This window comes from Cygnus olor, chromosome 2 (genome assembly GCF_009769625.2).
Source record: "Cygnus olor isolate bCygOlo1 chromosome 2, bCygOlo1.pri.v2, whole genome shotgun sequence".
Taxonomy (NCBI): Eukaryota; Metazoa; Chordata; class Aves; order Anseriformes; family Anatidae; genus Cygnus; species Cygnus olor.
Genome location: NC_049170.1, coordinates 134,786,202 through 134,808,766, shown reverse-complemented (window position 1 = coordinate 134,808,766; position 22,565 = coordinate 134,786,202). Strand labels below are relative to the sequence as shown.

General features: G+C 38.9%; 1 protein-coding gene across 4 annotated transcripts in view; it reads right to left on the bottom strand.

Annotated features, from left to right (window-relative positions):
* NECAB1 (N-terminal EF-hand calcium binding protein 1) overlaps nucleotides 1–22,565 on the bottom strand; it is a 62,418-nt gene that overhangs the window by 24,487 nt on the left and 15,366 nt on the right. For 3 of the 4 annotated variants that reach the window (XM_040546438.1, XM_040546440.1, XM_040546439.1), the window contains exons 4-5: nucleotides 8,149–8,174; nucleotides 5,219–5,316 (exon numbers count right to left, since the gene is read on the bottom strand). In XM_040546438.1, coding sequence (XP_040402372.1) covers nucleotides 5,219–5,316; nucleotides 8,149–8,174 — 124 coding nt within the window. Of the gene's footprint in view, nucleotides 1–3,357; nucleotides 3,494–5,218; nucleotides 5,317–8,148; nucleotides 8,175–22,565 lie in introns of those variants that run through there. The other variant, XM_040546441.1, reaches the window with a different exon arrangement.

The following is a 22,565-nucleotide window of genomic DNA, read 5'->3' as shown; positions in this document are numbered from 1 at the left end:
GTTGCTCTCACCATCCCCAATTTCTACTGTTTCACCAACAGGCTGATGCAAAAAGTCTGAATTTTAATTGTTACTCCAGTATGTTAAGAGTTGTGTATGTCAGGGCCATTGTCATGTCCATGGTAGAGTAATGGGTTAGGAGAGGCTCAAGCCAATAGCCATGGAAATCATGGAGAAGGAAGCATGTCCCATCCTGAAATCCACATCCACATCCATGCACAGTCACTTGGCTACCAGACAGGTATGGTTAGACTTTCAGCAGCACAGCCATATGAAATTGTCTGAAATGGCTCCTGCTTCCCTCTAAGACCTCACTGCATGGATGCCAGTGATGGGGACACATGGGGACACATGGAGACCACGTCTGTCTGGAGAATGACCCTTTGTTCTTGGCAAGGAGGAAGGATGGAGGCAGGAGTACAGGGAAGTGTGCTTCAGCTAGTAAGAAAAAAAAAAAAAGAACTGTGGATGGGTGTTTTGACTTCTCATTACAGGAACTGTTGGACCAGGGTAAGCTGTCACCAGGTCTTCCTCTGTGTGACATCTCCCCTGGGAAAAAATGCTTCAGAAACCTCAGAGCTATTCAGGTACCTACAATGGAGTCTGGTACCCAGAGAGGGCTTCCTGATGCTCCTGGGTCTCCTGAAGGTCCTGTGTCCTATTTGCCAGGCTCATGCAGACATCCTGGACATACTGAAGAACCCAGGTTTTATAAAATATCTCTAGATGCTTCTGTTTAACCCCCTGAATACCTCTACATTGCCACCTTCATTTCATATGAAAATCATATTTTTTGTGATTAAATGAGCTTTTGCATGTTCAGAGTCTAGATTAGTTCACCACCATCAGCGGGTTGCATTTGCCATAAACTATAGACTACAAGGAATACAAATGAGAGAACAAAACTTGTTCGTACTGAATAGCTGACAAATAGCAGCACTTTCATGGTGTGATAACTTACGGAAGACAGATGCTTTCATCTGTTAGTTTCTGATTTTCAGTGTTCACAAGTTGCCCATTGAAGTCAATTGAAACAACATGTCAAACACCTAGAAATACCTGCTCTATTTTCATCTGTGTATCTCATTACTCAGTGACTGATTGTATGCTGTGAGTTGCAAAGTTTCTTTTCATAATATTTTTATGTGACTGGAATGAAAATGCAGCTTGCCAAAAGTGTTATGTTTATTTGGTTAATGGAAATGTTAAGATCAAATATTTTAATTGAATATACTTCTGTGTCTTGTTATAAAAGATGTCAGAAGGAAAAAAAAAAGAAAGAAGCCTTCCAGTGCCTCTGTAAACATTTGTTGAATCTTTAAATTTTAATATTTCCTGTACATAAGATGAAAAACAAACAGGATAAACAGAACTATCCCAGCTTGTACTTTGATCAGGAGAATATCAACCTGGCAGGTACAAGAAAAATAAGCGACACCAATCATGTCTGTCCTCACCACTCTTGGAAAAGCAACTTGCGCACACTCTCCATCCTGAGGAGAGAAATGATGAAATATTAAATAGCACAAGTTCCTCTAAAAATCCATTGGCGCGTTACCCTTCCTTGCATAAAGATAAAACACAAGGGATCAGCACCAAAACAGGAGGGCTATAGCTACCAGGCATCGTCTAGTAAGATGTCTTTTGTATTTAAAGTATGTTGTATACTAATGTAAAGTTTGCAATTACCAATAAATAAATAAATAAATAAAATATTTTCCCTGCTAGAAGGTGTTCCTTTCTACACCTGCATTTTCTGTCTGCATTTTTAGCTTAGCACCTTCCCTTCAAGCAGCAGAGCACTAGCCATTCATATACCAAGGAGGGTTTCCTGTTCTCCCATCTGATGTGCTGGCCTGTAAGTGTTTATCTCAGCAAAAAATCTGAAATTAGGATTTTTCTTCCCTCCTACTCATTGTACCACATCAAGATCTGGGAACACTCACACTTGCTTGAATAAGACTACCAAAACAGTCAGCTGCTGCTTAGTTTGGTTAGGCTGGAAGGATCTGACCCCAGAACGGCAAAGAAAGCCTGATTTCAAAGTGTTTTGATATTGTTGGAAGTCTGGAATGTTTTCTCCTGCAGATGACTCAATATTTTCATTTATCAGATAGTACAGGACTGGAAGACTGGAAAAAAGTTCATTTTAGGAAAGCTGCATTGACAACCTTTTCAAATCACAGAGGTCAATAAAGTACACAGCAATTACACTCTAATTGCCTTGTAGGAGTCAGTTATCTGCTAATCTGTTGGTTCAAAAATATCTACACCTGGAAACAATTTGAAGAAACCAGGACAATTTGGTTGATCATGATTTAAAACTAAGGGTCTGTAATCAAGCCAAACTTGAATTGCTCTTTGTGGGAGATTTGTATGACTTAAGGCTGAACAGGTTGGGAATGTTTGTGAACAAAACCTGAAGTATTTATTCATCACTGCATATGATTTCCAAGACTCATGGTGAGTTAAAAACAAACATAACCCCACAAGACAGTGTGAAGAGTCAAATCTATTTCATGTACAAAAGCTCTTTTGGTGTATCCTTTTGAACTAGATTTAAGGATATGAGTCAAATAATTTCACACAATTTGGTTTTATCAAATTTAGATATATGTATGCCAAAAAGTATAGATACTTTTTTGTTTTAATTTGGGGTTTTATATCTGGAATAAGGAACACTTATATATTACATTTTAATATTTTTCAGACGTTCTGATCTGCTGTTTATCTTTTCCTTGAAGACTGACATGTCATCTTTCTCAGGGGTTTCCTTGGAAACGAGCTGAGCAGTTTATTTCAGTCTCCAGATCTGCAGCTGCCTCTAATGCAAAGTATCTACTGAGAACCAGCAATAAAAATTGGTTGGAAAGCAGAGATTTCCTATAGGAAGGACCAAGTGGTGATTGTTCATCTGACCATGAACTGGATAAACAAAATGAATAAAATACCAAGTTGCTCCTTTCCCTCCAAGATATTTAAGACTGCCAATCTGAAATGGTACTTTCTCTGGAAAAGTTTAGCAGAGTCTGACAGAGGCACCAAGATTTCCCAAATCCATGAAAAGTCAAAGGGGACAGAAAGCACATGGCAACCTTGAATACTGATTTGTAGTCAGCCTCACGTTCTGCAGAGTGGAGTTCAGGTTCAGTCTGAGTTTTTACTGTCAACCAAAGACACTGATATGTATAAATGAAAATGTTTTCTAAATATAGCCAGTATTCTGGTAGAATATTCACCTTTTACTGTGTCTGACAGTATGCGTTACCTTTGCGTTTTATTGCTGATAATGAGATGTAGTACTGAAACCTCTATATGCCATTTATTGATTTGGGAAGGACAGTGGCCTGGACTTATCTTTTGGTTTCTAATAGGAGATAATTTGGTCCTTGGAAATTTCATCCTGGTCATTGGAAACTGAGTCAGCAACTCTAGATTTGCCATGTCTTTGTAGCTCTCAAAGTGTGTAGGTCTTCAGTTTGGGGCTTCTCTTCTACACAGGATTTTTCCAATTAGATTTTTGCTTAGACGATGGTAATAAATGCTCTAGTGACTTTTTTAAGAACTAATAATACCTAGTGCCTATTTAAGGAATCAGGTTGGTACAATGGCATAGCCATGTCAAAGCTGTGTTTTGTATTAGGAGTGGAAGCCCAGCCTTTGCTTTGGGTACCAATCACTCATTTCAGAGTACTTGCTCATTTGGGCTGGGGAGTCAACTTGAGCTAGGAGCTACGTAACATCTTGTGTCTTAGGGGCAATGAACATCATCTATATGTTCTATCTAAATACACTAACTAGGTTTGGATGAACCTCCAGATCTGATTTTAGGTGGGTATGTTTTTCAGATTTTAGACCAGTAACTTCAATAAAAGCTTGGAATATTAAAGATGGGAATTCTAATAGTTGCACTGCAATGGTTTGATTAGGTACTCAGGTGTCCTGGCTTCATCTGAGATAGAGTTAATTTTTCCTAGTAGCTGATATCCTGCTGTGCTTGGGATTTAAGATGAGAATAATACTGATAACACTTTCTAGTCCATTTTCTAGTCAGGCCAATGCTTACTTCTTACAACTGATCACTGGGACTCCTCTGTAATTATTTTCTGAAGTAATTCTTAAATGCTGTGCTCTATTTACTTCCAGTAGTTATCATATGATGTGTCCTGCCCTTTAGCAGCATTTTATACATGTGGCTAATCAAGCAATTGTGATTTTTGTTCCTGTTGCTGTTTTTTGAATTCTGTGTAGCTTGCGTGAACTAATCTGTTCCTCTTTAGCATCCAGCTCAACAAGGCAGCGAGTCAGTGCGCATTCACTTTATTAGGGATGGAAGATGCACAGTGTGAACTGAGAGACATTCATCTCACTGGCTAAAGCTCTAAATAAACAAGCTGCACTTCCAGGGGTTTATTTCGGCAGTTCATGTAAAATGTATGAGTGCTGTACTCTTGCAAATGCCTGAATGCCAAAGATAACAGCTTCGCTAGAGAAGCACAGCTTTCTCCCCATTGATTGCTGATTGACTGAAGGATACAGACTTTTTCCCCCATGGGATCTCACCAAATACTTAAGCTAAAATTTTTAGGCTGTTGACGGCTTGCCTTCCAGTCAGTAGCCCTGTGGTGAGGGTAGCCAAGGAAAAAGAGCATATTACCAGATCTCTTTATGTACTTGTGATCAGACACCTGCCTGGGATGCAGGCATGAGCAGGTATGACCGCAGTGAATTGAGCTACCACAGTCCTTTTAAATCTTTTTAAACTATACTGGAGTTTACATTTAACAATAACACTAATACGATTCCCCAGTATGTCTCCAGAAGACACTTGCCTACCTAATTTAATGTCAGTTAGTAGCGTAGTTTGGTATTTGAATTTTTTCTGACATTTTTTATTTCAAAAACTTGGATTATTTTTTTCAAATTCAGACTATTTTCAAAAGTAGATAATACTTTCCCAAACTTGGCCTGGGACAGGGAACCCTCTCTGGATACTACAATATGAAGAACATCCTTCTGATCATTCACAAATTTTGATTATATCCAAATACTGTGATACTTGACTGTTTTGACAAGCCTTTTCCTCCTGGACTTTCGCTACAAAACCAAGTATATGTGGAAGAACTTAAATATGAATTAGCAACTTTGTCTAGATAAAAAAAAAATTGGATACATATTCAACTAAACAAAATGAAAAGACCTTACAATTGTTACTTACCTTCTTTGTTTTGTCCATTGCCTTCAGTATGGTAATGTTTAAGTCTTCCAAGACAGATAGAACATTTTCATACTCTCCTAAGTGTTGGGAAAAATATTCTGAAAGAAGAAGAAACCCAAGTCACCTACTCATGACCTGAAAAACTGATATTTCCTTGAACATCAATTTAATGAATTCTGAAATCAGTTATAATTTTACTATTACCTAAATAAAAATACAAATTGAGCAAGACTTGCAATGAAAGAGATGATTTTACTTTGAAATTTTGTTAATATTTCCCTCAAAACCATTCCTGGAGTACTTAAAAAAGATAAAAAAAAAAAAAAAAATCGGTGCTTCAAAACATTTCCTTTCAATAGATGAATTGCCAAATTGACAAAGATTAAAGTATCAGTTTGAGAGCTGAAATAGACCTATTTTCAAAATGTCTACATTTTATTTCTAAAATGGATTCTTAGTTTAGAAATCTACTTCATAGTTACTAGAAGGAAATTAAGTTTCCATGTATATGTACTAAATCTCATTATATTCACATTATTACAAAAATGAATAACTCTGCTAAAGCCCTTAGAGGAGATGAGATCAAGCCAGGGCTGTTGTGAGTTGGAGTCAGCTGAGACCAGTTGTTTTTCTCTGAGAAGTGAAGAGACTGAGTTGTTCAGTTAAGCTTCTGGCCCCAGGTACTGTGAGTATATTTTCAGTAAATATGATGCATACAAAATATTTTTTATCAAAAATTGTGGAAATAACATAAATTGTAGAATATCCTTGTATACCTGTTCAAATTAAAGGATATTTTATCAGAAAGAGACAATATCAAATCATAGGACATAAATCAAGAATAGAACACATGCAAAACTGTGTAAAAGTTGTATTTACTAATGTCCTACTTATATTTGTGTCTGACTAAAATATCATAAAAGAAAATACAATTACCATTTTATCAATAGGCTTTAGAGATTCCACTATGTAAATTAAAAAGCTTTTAAAAAGGCACACAAACACTAAGTAGGTCTGTTTGATGTTTATGGAGTAGATCAGGGTCAATGGGACATACTGTCAGATGGTTAATATTGTGTGGAAAAAGGGATTTATGTTAATACAAGGAATCTACTAGCCAAGAGAGAAGGCCAATGTTGTCTGTAAACACAGGTGATATTAAATCAAAGAGTGTGAGAGAGGAGGAAGGTTGGTATGACACCTGTGAGGCATCTCAGGAGGATCCAAACCAGGAAGGTAGCTCAGAGGCAGGGGGTTACACTGAGAGGAAGCAAACTTCATTTGGTCAGTGTGGAGTGAAATACAGCAGAGGGAGGCACAGGAGGGAAAATGTAAGAAAAAAGAAAGAAAACCATGCTAAAGCTAGTGATTGTGTCAAACGAGGCATTTAGACATAGAATGTCTATACAAAGATGAAAAATAACGTCTAAATGACAGGAAGAGCAAGCTTAGATGGGAGCTTTTTGAAATAATAAATAGCGATACTTTGAGGCTTTTAAGAGGTCAGAGTGTTTCTCTAGGGAGTCATGAAAGCATGAGGTTTCAAGAGTACTGGTGACAAAAGCTGGTATTGCCGAGTGGTTGAATGAAATGATTTAGGGAGAAAATGTGTTGTGCATTAGTATCCTGGAAATGAATCTTCATTTTGGAGGAGCTATGGAGATAAGTCAGAGGAAGCTGGAGACTAAATACGTGTTGGGTAAACTCAGTACCAGATTCACAAATGAGAAACACCCTAGTGGCAACCTGTGAAAGATTTACAAGGAAGCTAAAGAGCTCAGATATCAAGAGGACTGCTGAAGCTGCACATCTTTAATCAAAACAGGCAGAAAACAAAGTCAACGCTGGGCTGAGACCCTGCCAAGCCCTCTGGTGAACTGGTGGGATTGGGCTGTGTGGGGTGGTGGTACTGAGCATGCCTCCAGTGGGGGAAAAAAAAAAAAAAAAAAAAAACACCCCCAAATCTGTAAATCATTTGTGGAAAAAAGCCATGTTATTCCTTGGCCAGGCTTGCCTAATTTTGGTCAGATTCTCAGCTAGCAGAAGTCATCACAGCCCAATTCACTTTGTCAAAGTAATTCTATATTTATAAGCCACACAATGAGATGCCTCTCAGTAGGTTCTTGAGCACGAGCAGAGTCACCTCGTGGGCAAGTAAATGGGCTAGCACTCAAATCTACAGCGTTTTTAGGTTTTGAAAGTCTTCAGTATTATTGACCTTGGGAAAATTCAACAGGCCACTATTTGCCACTTTCCCCAGAAATAGGCTGCTTTTGACAAGTAGGACTTTTTTTTGATATTTTGTGGGAGGACTTGCAGAAATTTTCTGTGAATTCTTTCCTGCTGCAAGCAGAGCCCCTAAATCAGGGGCCATAAAACCAGGGGGAAAGCAAGCAGGGTCTCGGGGAAAAAGCTTCATGACTCACAGCCTGGAACAGGGCACAGAGGTAGGTCAGTGGGCCAAACGGGGGGTCAGTCAAACTGCTGTTCTTACTGAACTGAGCTGGAGGAAATTTCATTACTTTCCTCCAGTTGGATAGTAATATGAAAATCTTTTTCAAAATTACCAAAACACTCCTACCTTTGAAAGCAATGAACTAACTAGAAAAAAATATCTCATATGAATGGGAAACAAGGTAAGGGTACCTGTCTTTTCATCAGAACAGGGAAAGATATTTTTAAAGCTCAGAAAATGTGAAGCATGGATACAGAAAAAATATTTTCAAGGTAATATCTGCTTCTAATGGATGACAGTCTGAAAAATTATAAACCATCTGCATTCTTCCAGTGTAGTTCTTTCAGTGTAATTTAAATATTTTCTGTCTGAGCTACAAAGGTTAAACAGAAAAAAGTATCATAACATGTGGTGTGTTCACTTGCACAGGGCTGCTGCTGGCATAGATTACGTTCTTGCTCAGGAAGGAACTTACCACAGAGCTCTTCTGTGTCAAGATTGCTGGAAAGATAAGAAGATAGATAGAGGGTTAATGAGCAAAGTAATGGTTTTTGTTGCAACACCAGAAATTGTTTATGTTTTTCCCCCACCTGCACTCCTCTTCTGTGTCTGTCATGCTGGACAGCACAGCCCAGATTGCTCAGCCCTCCATGCTAAATGAAGGAAAACCCAATGTCTTTCTCCCATTTGCATTCCTCACCAGGCAATAGTCCTCCACGAGATGGAGTACAACAGAAGGACAAAAACAGACACAGCCCCTCAGCACAAAATATTACTAAGTCTTTCTGGCCATACAAAACAGTTTCACCAGTAGTAACTGCAACAAAACGTAGTAGTGAAATTAATGACATGAAATAATAGTTGTATTGCCATATTGCTAGGAAATACATATAAATATGTAATATAAATACATAAATGTATGCAAGTATTCTATAAAATTCAAAATTGTTTATTTTACATAGATTTCATCCTGATCAACTTTTAAGCAGTTTTTCTCTCTCAGGTTTTAACAGTCAAAAGATAAACCATCTGACCTACAGCTCAATTCTGACAGTTATCATATTGACTTTTTCCCAGGGAGGAGAAGCTGATTATTAAAGAAACTTAAAAGCATGAATGTCCTTTCTGAATCTTGCTGATGGGTGAATATTGAACGGCTAATTGCACTTAGGATTTTTTCACTTATCTTTTTAATGGGATTTTTTTATTGACCTTTAATAAAATGATGACACAGTACTATCTTAAAGTCAAGTTCTCCAATGTTAATTTTCATGTATTTGGTTTTTATTCAGGAGAAAGACAGAAACAGACAAAAATTTCAGGATCCTGGGTTCTTACAAACTTGCATAGTCAGGGCTATAAAAACTTCTGAGCATTTTTAATTGATGAAGTAAATGAACCTTTCAAAAAACTTTTATTAACTAAAGGTCATCTGAACTGAATTTGTATGGGCCAAGTGGAATGGCTACAAATGGGTCTTGCATCTGTTTTTTCCAATGACCTTGGTGGCAGGTATAGTGAAATTCATAGTCTTTAAGAATCAGTGCTGAAGGTGTGGGGAACTTAACCTAGGTCAGCAAACTATCTGATGGAAGAAGTGTCTACGAATCCTTAAAGCTGTTCACCACGGATCACTATGGCATCAATGATCAACCAAATTGCAATCACTTCCAGAACTCAGCAGTCATTTTTGAAACACCCCAAATGTTCACTCCTCAAATGCAGACTGAGACAGTGAAAACTGGAAAAATACCTGAGTCAAAAAACAGCAGCAAAATGCTACGATATTACATGACAGGTTGTTATGTTGCATACATTTTGTTCACGGTCCCAATATTTTCTGCCTTTTCACATCTTCTGCCCTAATGACTTCTCTTTGTACACAACATTTCTGAATTTTCTAATTTGCATCCTGATAGCTGAGTTTAAAACAACCTTTAACATTGTTAGCCAGTCAAATTTGCTCTCTGTTTTCAAATTTCATATTGAAATCCATTCTGGTCCTACTTATTCTGCACTATCCTCAGCAGTGTGGTAGTGGTATAGCACCATGATATGGCTCAGAGGCTTTCAGCATTGCTGTCATCAGAACATCTCTGTTAGTTCCACTGACAAAAGCGACGCAGCTGCAAAATGGACTACGACTGAAAATGGAAATATATTTAGATGCTGGATTGGTTTTCATTTAGAATTGGGCACCTGAATAATTAGAAAATTACTGTCCAAAGTGATTTGTGCAACAGCCTTCAGGAAGTCTGTGACAGAACATTGAAATGACAAAAAGAGCATGGATTTCACTCTAGCAAACTCTCTGTATTTCCTTTTCTATTATAAATACCCTTCGAAGCTCCATTGTTCTTGGCATCCTGTTTGAAGGGGCTGCTGTTCTAGGCAGGGACACTATAATTTTGTCTGCCACTGATTATTTCATTCTTTCAGAAATAATAACATGTTTCTTCAAGCAAAACAGTTGTGAACAAACTCAGGCATTCTTTTTCTGCACACAAACAACCTTGAGCACCCTGCAGGATGCTACAGAAGCAATTAAATAAGTTTGGAATATATTTAATAGTACAGGAGTGAGGTAGACACCAAGGGGCTGTTTCTGCAGCTCAGTACTAGCAGTGGGCACCTGTTCGTCACTTCAGTGAGTATATATGCCAAGGATGCTTCTGCTTAGACCTATAATCTGGCAGTTCTGAACATGTAATTTGCAATATTTGCTGGATGACTCACATCCAGGCTCCAGCACTCCACTCTTGATAAGCACCCAAAGCATAGGGTGCAGCCAAATGCATTCACGTCATGTCAGCACAATCATTTTTGTAAACCTCTGCTCTCAATTTGCTTTCTGTCTACTAAATGCGGTCCTTTTACGTGCCTGCCTTTTGTCTACAACGCTCCCTACTTAACAACATGAACAATTTTTAAGGGACATATGCCACTGACTGACCGCAAGGTTGATGTTACCTGTAGCTCTGTGGCAGACAGGTAAGCAAATTCACTTGAGTGAACTGTGGGCAAAGTGCCTGTTTGTGGTACCTCTGGAAGAGGTACGTAGGCATGCAAAGCAGCTGTGGGCACTCCTGGGTTCTGCCCACATTGGTCAGCCATGGGGTGGGACCAGCCAAAGTGGGAAGGTCAAAGCTGCTCAACTCATCCACCGATGTGAACCTAGTGATCCACAGCTCCAGCAGCTGACCTGACACATACTGACCCTGGCATGAAAGGCACCTCTAGGCAGAGGTACCAGGAGATCTGCATGTTTTCCCTGGGCCACGAGAGGAGTCACTGCCATCTCTTCAGCACAGGAACGATACACAGTGTGCACTCTGTCATCTAAAGCAGTGATATTATTGAAGAATCCAATACTATAGGAAAGATTTTATGAACTAACTCCATTTAGGAAATTCATTGCTACTACTGTCATAGTTGGAGAAGGATAAAACTTTCTTCTTCAAGTCTACTCTCAAGACTGAGAAGGATTGATTTCAGAGGCTTGAACCAACTCTTTTTTTGGTCCCATTTGCATGTCTCTGATAATTTGGTTTCAGGGAGGAAAGTTGGAGGCTGGCATCTCCTATTGTTAAGTAGAGGCATATAATTTGTGAATGAAAGGAATGAAATGTTACTTAGACAGCGCAAGGGCAGCTAAACAATCATCTGTGGACACTCTCAGCCAAAAAGCTGTAAGCTCTTTGCAGGTCTTGCATCCCATTCTGCTTCAAGTCAGCCAAATGAGATAAGTGCTCCAACACTACAGAGTGTTGTGCAAAGACTTAGAATATGTGCCCTTCCATTTTATGGATATGCTGCTTCACAGCTCCTTTGCAATATCAAGGACTTTTTTTGCTCAGGGTTGCTCAAGGTCTCTTACCAGTGGAGGCAAAACTATCTTCTGCCATTAGCAGGATGAGGCATTGGCCTCTTGCCACAGAAAAGGGAGGGGAGGAAGAAGGGGCGAAATGGGGCAGAGCTCCTGGGGCTGATCCCTGGGAAGCTAAACTTTCTTCTGCAAGGACACTGCTGCTCTTCAATCCAGGGCTAACAGGACCAAACACCTTCTGTCCTTTCAAACACGGCAGCCAGCTTGGCTTTCACAGCTCTGACTTGGGCAGTGGAGCTGATGGCTGTTTTACTGCCCCATATTTTTCTGTACTAAATAATTATCTAGTTTGCTTTTACTTAGCTCCAGACCAAGCGATAACTTCGGAGTTGTCACTTAATGCTCTGCATGTGGCAGGACTACAGGAGAGAATAAAGTTTTTTTTTCCTGACAGAACTCACCTAAAAATACTTCAGTCCTTTGCATTAGTCCAGGATGCAATGAACTTGTCTAGCCACCTTAATGATCCTAGCCTCTGATCCTAATACTAATGATCCTGATACTAGCCTTCGATCCTGATACTAACAATCATAGCATCTCCATTTTTAAAAGAGTTTTAATAATAGTGTTAAAAGTTGTGGTTACTAAAATCTGTAAAGAACTGTGCAAGGGATGATTTTTTTAACAGATTCTCAGTCACACAGACCTAAACAGGGAGATGAGAGGCACCATCATGGTGGCTTTTTTTGCCACAAACTAGGCAAATTTTAGAGTTGTCACCCTTCAGTAGATGATAATGATGTTTCAACTTTTGGTTTTGTTGCAAAATGATTTTTTTATTTTTATTTTTTTAACTGAGATTCAACAATTCATTGTTACCCAAAACATAATGTTCCATATTGGTTTATTAAAGTGTTTGTAAATGCATGTGTTGATAGAGATACTAAACTGCTGTGATTCTCTGGGAAACTTGGATTTATGGAAGAGACCAGGCCCTCAAACTACACCTACAATTAAGCAATGAGCTCAATTCTAAGACGCTAATGCTGTCTTCTGAAGAACTGATCTGAAATGAAGCATTCTAGGTCAGCTCCATTTAGGTCAGTGCAATTGAAACTATTCATTACATTTTGATTTTCCCGGTGTGAGCGAGTCTCTTATTTTCTGCAGAAAACTGATTTTTACATTAAAAATAACCATTCATATGAAAAATTTCCAAGCAAATCTATTCGCAACTTTTCTGTCTGACCGGAGGATATGTGTTAATATCAGAACTGTGCAAGTCATTCTCATTAAACTTATTTTGTTCAGTCATGAAATACCAAACTGTATCAGCTCCTTCTGAACAGTATCTTTCCTTCTTATTTGTACTTCATTTTCAGACTGATTTCTGTAGCTACTGTCTTGAAAATTATGAGAATTAGAGCCAATACCTGCAATTATCTCTCTTAAATAGTAGCAAACACACCTTCCTTATATCAGTGCTGAACCACGTAAAGATCTAGCTTTAAAAGATGGTCAAAAAATGATGTATTGTTTCCTCCTACATTTTTCTTTCTCATGGAATAATTCTTTTTTGGAAAAAATACTTTTCACTCTCTTGCAGTTCATGTAATTATAGAGTTTGTCTGTATCTCATGCTGTTTTTTAATAAATCTTTTTTGTTTCCTGATTGTATTTCCAAATTCATTATTTTTTTTCTGTGTACTTGCATTAGACAGTGATAAATCATCAACAGCATGAGACCAAAATATGCCTCTCAAGTGAAACAAAAGCACATTATCCAAGGGACAGATAATTACTATCCTTAGACTACTGTCAAATTACTGAGGACTCATCATTATTATCTTTACAACCAGAGTCCTGAAGGAAGCTCTATGGTCCCATATAGCATGCATTTCCTTATAGTTACACTATTCAGTACGGGACTGGAGGCTAGTGCAGGTGGATGGGTTCCCATGGCTGCAAGGACAATGCTAACCAACACCTCCATCTCAGGCTTCAGGTCGGCATCCTTTTGGAATGTGCTGTTACAGCAGACAGTCTCAGCACTTCTCTTTGCCTCAGTGGAGGAAGCAGGGCTCTGCTAATGAAGACCTGGACAGGAGGAGGGAGGAGGATTCGCGTTGGGGCTCAGAGTCCTAAGTGTAGACATCCACATGTGCAGTGTGTGTCACAGAATCATAGAATCATTAAGGTTGGAAAAGACCTCCAGGATCACCTGGTCCAGCTGTTCCCCTACCACCAATGTCACCCACTGAACCATGTTCCTAAGCACCACTTCCAACCTTTCCTTGAACACCCCCAGGGACGGTGCCCCACCACCTCCCTGGGCAACCCGTTCCAAAGCCTGACTGCTCTTTCTGAGAAGAAATGTCTCCTAATTTCTAACCTAACCCCCCCCCCCCAGTGCTAGTCCTATCTACTAGTCCTATCACTAGTTACCTGCGAGAAGAGGCTGACCCCCAGCTCCTCATGCCTTCCTTTCAGGCAGTTGCAGAGAGCAATAAGGTCTCCCCTGAGCCTCCTCTTCCTCAGACTAAACAACCCCAGCTCCCTCAGCCACTCCTCACAGGACTTGTGTTCCAGGCCCTTCACCAGCTTCATAGCCCTTCTCTGGACATGCTCCAGGGCCTCGATGTCTTTCTTGCAGTGAGGGGCCCAAAGCTGAAAACAGTACTCAAGGTGCAGCCTCACCAGAGCTGAGTACAGGGGGATGATCACCTCCCTGGTCCTGCTGGCTGCACTATTCCTGATATAAGTGTCCAACCTACCCTGCTATTCAAAGGAGCCCTGGTGTATTCAATGGAGTGGGGGATTTTCAGCATACCAGCCAGAAGGAGCTTGATTAATTGGACATAGTGCAGGCACTTGGCATTGTTTCAGATGCTCCAGCATCTTTCCCTCACCATTCACGTCCAAGTGCACCTTCTGTGTCATCCTGTCTGCCTTGGGCTGGTGTCTCAGGCTGACTGTGGGGTAGACTCAGGCACTCTGCTGACACATACACATGCAAGTGTTCATAATAGCAAGTCCCACCTTACATGTGCAGTGTGATGGACTCTTTCAAATGCCCAGCATCTGCTGAGAGCTGTTGGTGGCTAAAGCTCTCAGGCCCTCACCAAACTTGTCTCTGGCTTGTGAGTATTTTATCTTTAACTTGTGGCACACACAAAGGCTTAATGCGATACCTGCCTTCAGGAGGTTGTGTGTGCCCCAGGTCTGCCTCAATAGTCCTAGCACACCTTGTAACTAAGATCCTGGCTGAGGACTTCATTTTGCCAATGAGAAAAGTGAGAAAAACAAGTTTGATTCCCCACTGATTCATATGAGTCAGTAATCAGCTAAGCATTTATCGCCCTATCTCTCCGGCAGTGCTGCAGACTGAATCCCCTTGAGATCTTCTGCATATCTCTTAGTTTGTAACTTTGCCAAATATTCTCATTATCTTCTGACACCTTTTCCCTGAGGATGCCATTATGCAAAAAAAAATTTCTATGAAAGTTATGAGTGGGGGGAGGGAACGGAGAAGGGTAAGAGCAAAATGGAGATGTACATTTGCAAAGACTGTTAAAACCTGTTCACTGAGCCATTAACCATTTCAAGGATTCTTGCTCTGCTGAAACACGGACTTGCCACAGCTGAGAGAATTTATCAGGGGCAGATTTACCAAGGAAATGAGCTGTAAAAGCATTCACCCCACTAACCCCAAATTTCAAAATTCTCCTACTTAATTCTAAACATGTATAAAAAGATCTGTGCTGCTAATACTTTCCTCTGCTTTAAGGACAATAATATAGGTAAACAAAACAGCTGTACTTCTGCAGAACTACCTCCTCTGAAGCTGAACTGTGCTGCAATACTCTCTTGCATAATCAAGCTGCTTAGTGTTCAGTAAAGGTAGATGTGAATTCCAGTTAATGCAATTTATTAATTGTTGAGAGCATGCTAAGCCTACAAGTAAGGATTTTCTGAGTTGGGATAATTGTGTTTAAACAGCTTCTTCTGCAGTATTACAACCCCCAGGTAGCTGCACTGAGCATACACATGCATTGGATTTAGAAAACAGATGGGAGCTCATAGAAGTATTAAAATATAAACTAGGTAGTAGAAACAATGCATGCATTACTGAAGTACTTCAAATATCAAGTTTACAATAAAAATACCACTTATTTTCCTGATGCAGAAGGAAGAAGATCTTCAGACCTGAGTTTGGTATTTCGTATTATATATTTATTATTTAGTATTGGCATTTAGTAATAGGTATTTACTATTATTTGGTGATATAGTGATTCAAAAGGGCCAAGAAACAAAAGAACAACTGAAATGTCACCAAAAATATTATTTAATATTTTAAAGTTGAAAGTCAGCAAAAGCCAGTCACATTCAATGATTAATCTGTAATTAATCTGTAAAATATTCTTGTGCTCCAATTTGCTCCTAAGTATAGTACTTAGGAGAATATGTAAGAACCACAATACTTAAGGTGGCAAGACAACTCCACTCTTCTCTTGTCAGCTTTATACTTCCCAAATATTGCCTTTGTAATTTTTATAAAGATAAAATGTCTCTTACAGTTAACATCACCAGCTTGCTTTCCCCATCTTCAGATAGTTTTGAGCATCAGTCTCTGATAGCCTTTGGCTTGAGATGTATCTAGTCATTTATGCTTCTGCCATGACAGTACAAACTGAAACCCAGTCAAAATGAACATTTCATGGTCATTTGATAGAGGAGTTAAAAAACCAGAATGCTCCAAGACAGCAGAACATGTGGGTATTCAGCTTCAAAATTTCTCAAGCTATGGCCTTCAGACCACGTCCTCCATGAGCTGCCTGGTGTCACTCTCCTTGTCAGCCCTGAAAAAAAAACTTCTGGTGTCTTTCCAGCACCTCTATTTGCTTCCAACACCCTCCCCAAATATGTGTCCAATTGGGAGGCAAAGATAAGCTCTTCCTCTTGCTCCTTCCCTTCACACAGCCATGCCCTCATGTTGGTCTAACTCATGCCATGGTGAGCTGGCTCCTACCCAACAAGCTGCAGGATCTAGCTTGGCCTCCTAACAGCCTTCAGGAGAGCTTAAGATGTAGCCTGGATACTCACAGTGTGCTTGTTACTGGGGTATCTGCAAAATGTTTAAAATGTTATGAATAAGAGAGAAGGATCACTGCACAAGCCTAGGCTGAAGCTGAACTCTTGAACAACCACTGCTGTTGATTTCTTGTCTATGCTACTTTTTTAAGGGGTCTTTACATACAGGAAGGACACCATTTATCAGTAGATGCAAGTGCTAAGTGCTGCACACTAGGAAACAAGAACAGGCAACAAGCGAAGGCATTCAGTGTCACCTGTGGTGGGATGCCTGATCCATCCTTCAGGGGCAGCGGGAGACTCGGCTGTGACTGCCCAGACCTAATCCCTGCTGCACCCATGCAAAGCCTTGTCTCACGAGGGTGGAGTGCGGGCATCAGAGCCAGGACTCGCCGTAACAACTGCTTTACACAATTTAATGGTGTGTGATTGAGTAGGCATTGACCAAAGGTTTCGTGAGATCATGGAAATCAGAAATAGAAGAGACTTTCAGTTGAAAGTCACTTTTTCAATGTTTAAGTGGTCCAGTCTCCTCTTGTATCTGTGTGGTCTTTTAGGACACTTAAAACAAAACAAAACTAAACTAAAAAAAAACATCAACAACAACAACGACCATCTAAACCAACAACAAAAAGAAAAACAACTATGTGAAGCCCTTGTGAACAGGTATGAGCTACTCTGAGCATGGGAGGAAATCTGGTGTAACTGTGCATCTAGGGGCACAGTTTAGGGACATGTTTTAGTTGGTAATATTGGTGCTAGGGGGACAGTTGAACCAGATGAACTTGGAGGTCTTTTCCAACCTTAAAGATTCTATGATTCTATGATCTAGTAGTTGGCCTATGAACTAGTTATTATATTGCTTTAAGGTTTAGTAGACAGAAGAGTCCTCCACAGATTTAATTGTTTACAGTTTATATTTTTGATTGCTAGCTCTTACAAATATAGTTCTTGTATTAAAACATCTTCAAGAAAGGTAAAAAATATGGAAGTACTAAAATATGGGGAAAAAGACCTTCCTTTTTTCATGAACACACTACTTCACCTAATCTGGCTGTCTAAATAGTGATGGCATCATTATTAATCTCTTTTATTCCTTATTTATTTTGTACATTTGCTTCCATCTGTAAAAACAAAAAGGTAATGGAAGGTATCAAGGTATCAATTTGTATGGTGTGTCTTTCCTCACATTCACTTAATGATTAAGATTTTATAAAAAACATACATAGATTTTATGAAATAAAGAAAAAATCAGTCTATGTATAGCACACTCATAGATCACAAGATAAATATTCCAAATTATGTACTGAGGAAAAATCCATATAAAATGTAAACTTTCAGTAAAAGCAATGATCTCCCCTGGATGAATGACCTGTAAATATAAATTCATCCCAGCATAGTGACCTCCAGTTCTACCTATCTTTTGGAAATTTTATACAACGATATCTAATTCCAACTCAACTTTTTTGTGGTTATTATGGTCAATTTAGCACAAATTGACTCTTTCTAAAAAGATAAGACCTGTATACACCAAACAGCAAGGTGCAGCAATCATAGTCAGTTAGGCAGACACAACCTTAATTACTGGAAAGTTAATCACCCCTATTTTTGTCCTACTATTACATTGAAAATGATGACCACTTATTTTAGAGGTATTCCATAGCCTGTCTTTGTATCAGGTGTGTTGCATTATCTTGGTTAGTTAATAACAGCTGGTTAATTTAGGTCCCTTAAGGATGTTAAACCAGTGGAAGTACCTTATACTTATGCATCTTTTCTTTTTGGAAGAGTGTTGTAGCAGAGCTGAGAAGGGAATTTAGGTTTTCTGAGATCCACAGAAATCATTCCAAGGCCAGCTTCCATTTTCTATCTTCAGGCTTTGAAGCACAAAGACTCTTGCACACAGAAAGTGAGGTTTTGAATGCAGGCAGAGTTAAAAGATTTAGTGCAGGTAGAAACAACCTGAAGTCTGCTCTTGTGGCAAATTGGTTATGAGGTCTTGAGGTACTCCAGAAATGATCTATCAGATTGTGATATACTTCCTTAGCTATCTGTCCTAGGCATTTATGTGCAGTGTAAATCACTGCAGTGCGTGAACACTGCATAACCTCAATCCTTACCAAATATTCCTAGGATAATGGAGCTACAGTCTGTATTTTGTTAATAGGGAAGTGAGGCACAGAGAAGATACATGATTTGCCCAGAGTTTGACAGGGTCTGCATTTCAACTGGATAAAAAAGACTAAGTAACCTGTACAAATCTTCTACTGGAGACATAACTAAGTAGAGTTTTTCTTCCTCCCCGACTGAAAAAAAAAAAAACGAACTACTTGGAGATTACAGGCACATACAAAGATTATCATTTCATTCCCTTGGGCAATTTTCAAATGAAAACATCACATAATAGATAGTTTTAGGATTATTTAATATGCACACGATTCTTCTAATGCTTGCATTACAAAATTTTCCAAGGTTCAATGAACATTTTGCTGCTTTTCTTAGCCAGCTGGTTAATTTAAGACATTTTACATAATCTGCCCTTTTCAGCAAATGCCAGTGAGTAAACTTTCAGCCTCCTTATTATATTTGCTTCATGTGATTTTTGTTGGAAAGCTATCCTAATAAGGAATTCCTATTATACTGCCCAAGCTGTCTCTCTTTGCTGTATCCATCTGATACTTGGCATGCTTTATCTTGCTGCCTGCCTGATGACAGGGTTTTCAAAAGCAAAAAGGTGCTAAGGAAAGCCTTTACAAGTTCTTTTTAAAGCCTCCTCTCTCTTAAAGAGAGATCAAGTGGCATAGAATGCTCTTCAGCTCCAAAGTCAGGCATTAAGCATTTTATCAGTTAACGACTTCAGGGGGGAAAAAAAAAAAAAAAAAAAAAAAAAAAGCTTCTTATTACTGTTTAAATTTAAGTGTGTTTTCTTATCATCTATAGCTAGGCTCTACTCTCTAATAAATGATAACCAGGCAAAAGAAAGTACCCTTTATTCTGGTTGGAAAAGGTAATTTAGTAGGTTTTCCTAGTCTTCCACCTCTTCAACTCTCTGAAATACATGAAAATCTGATCTTTCACTGCATGTAATCTCTGTGACTTTTGTGCCATGCTTTTTGCCAGACTTTTCCCAGTCAGTGACACCTCTCTCTCTCTCATGCCTGCTGTGCCCCTTGCATTACCTGCTCTCAGCTAATAACTCTAGCCTTTGACAAAGCCTCCCTGATTTCCCAGGAGGAAAACCATAATGTTATTCTCACTTTCCTACATATTCCTACATATTCTTCAGATCCAGGTATTCTCCAATATATACAAAAAAAACAACTTACAAATACTAATAATACAAATGTTACAAAATGATAATAATAAAAAAAAAGCGTTGTAAATAAAAAGAAAAGAAAAATAGGCATAAAACGTCTATCTTTTTTTCTATAGAGTTCTTACATGGTCATTGAGGATATTTGTCCCATTCAGGATGTTCCCTGACAAATGTAGACGCACACAATCATGGTAACATAAACCCACTCTCATGCACAAATGTGGTAACATGAGGAAATCCAAACCTGTATGAATGAGTCTTTGAATAACAGGGATAAAAATTGATGTGAAGGGTAATAGGCTAAACAAATTCCCATGGTGTTCCAAGAAGCATGTGATTCATTTTGCCAGGATTAGATAGACTGCATACATTGTATTTGTTCCTCAGCCCTGGTCACTGGTTTTAAGAATCCTGAAGAAATTAAAATGTTACACTTATTTCTCCTGTACACAGTCCATAATTACTTAGCAGTACTTCTGCAGCCTTTGGCCTTAAATTTATAGTACTTAAGTACTTTAGGATAATGTGGTAAATTAGGTGAATAATGATTAGCTTCTCTTCTTTTCTTATGCTAAAACATAATCTGTTTATATTGCTCCTTCTCCTGTACTGTCTACAAAGGTGAATGATATATCAGGAAAACCTGTTTCTCTGTAGCATCGCAGTACTGAGAGTCTTCAATAATGGATACTTTAGGATGGCCTTGTGAAAAACACTCCAATGCTTTCATTTTGTGTGGGCTGAAAAATAATGATTCTGGGAAGGCTATTCCTGATTTACAGAAGCATAATTGAGCTAAGAAACAGATCCACAGAGTCATATAGACATTAACTCCTAGGGGATATATCCCTATGTTTATATCAATTAAGTGCCTATGTGAATGCTTTTAGGAATGCATAGAACAGATCCCAAGAAAGAATCCTAACTATAGGCATCTCATGTCTTCATATAATCACACAGAAAATACTGCAAATGAAAAGTACTTCATACACCTTGACAAAAAAACACCTAAGCCATTTTGACACCAAAGGCCTGTGCTTCTCTATGTAGACTGGATATTTAAATAAGTTGAAGTTAGCAGCACTTTGAATAGTTAACATGTGAATTCATTTAATTTTTTGTTGTTGTTGTTGTTTTTTGTTTTGTTTTGTTTTGTTTTTGTTCCCCCCACCCCTAATAAACATTTTTATAATGAAAACCTGAAGACTTATTTAGAATTTTGATGTTTACGTGCCTGGAAGATGTTCATAAAAGATCAGAAACTAAGATACATATTTTCTAGCATACACTTGTGAAATATTGATCAGATTTCAGACTTCAATTGTTTTCTTTGCTTTCTTCACACTTTCTGGAAAAGAAGAGTAATTCCACCTAGACTGATGGGAGGTAAAATTTGTAAGGAGAGGATACATTTTATTAGACTAATAATGGTGGAAAAAAATGGACAAGATCTTAAGCACACAAGGGCTTGAGTGAGGCTGCTTTGGAAGAATGAACTTTGAAGTGTTTCCCACAAAACTTCAGGCCTTATGCTGCAAGGGCAGTTGGAAAGTCAATGGCCAGCATCACATCTGGTCATTTATAGGTCTCCAGGGCAATGGGCCCAAGCTGATATTTAGGGCTAATGATTCACAACAGCCATGGAAACTGGATGTTTACAGAGGAAGAGCAGCAGAAGCTGAGGACAAGGGGAAAAAGGAAGGTTGCAATGATGTAGTACAGATATCCAAAGGAGAAAAAGTCACAGGAGAGTGCTGTCAGGAACTAGCCAAGGGGAAAGGCCAGTCTGGAGCTATCTGGGTTAATGTGCAAGTCCTAAATATTAAGGTAATTGCTGAGTTCATGAGTGTGAGGAAGAAATGTAGTAAAATCTCATTGTGTGTTAGTGTCTGGATTTTTACGAAGTACATGAATTACAAAATATCAGCCTGTGGGTTTTGTTTGCCTGTGGAAAGTAAGATAAACCCCAGGGACACAGTCAAGTTTGACACTGGATGAGATAAGGTCCTATTACACTGTCCAGGGTTTTCTTATAGCGAACATAGGAGGCTGGGCTGTGATAGCATCTTCATACACTTTACTCTGCTGTACACGGATGAGAAAAGCAATACTGACTTTCTGTGTAATCACTGTTTGTAGAGAGAAACACAACCCATGCTGTGATTGCTACCCAATGTCTCCGTAACCTCCATGAGAAAGAAATAAACAACCTTCTTTACCACAAAAATAGTCCAGTTTAAAAACCACTAGCTTAATAACACCCTCCTAATTAACAAGAGCTGTGAGACCTGCTGTGAATAACTGTTGATGGCCAGAAAGGGGATAAAAAGGAAATTCATTCTCTTCTTCAATCACTGTGTATAAGAAAAAAATAAATAGCACAAGAGAGAATGCAATGGCACAATTTTGGATCTACTGAAAGTAATAAGCAAAGTTCTTTGTACCCTTAGCCTGTTGCCTCATTTAGACCAACTGTACTGGGGACATCCAAATTGCTTAAGTGATGACACCAACACTTGGTATCCCATGCCAGCACCAGACAGGATGGCTTTTTTTTTTTTTTTCTTTTTGCATGAGTTTCTCAATTCTTGACCATGCTTCACAGAAATGAGTACTTGGACCAGATGTTGAGCAGGGAAAAAAAAATAACCAAAGCAAT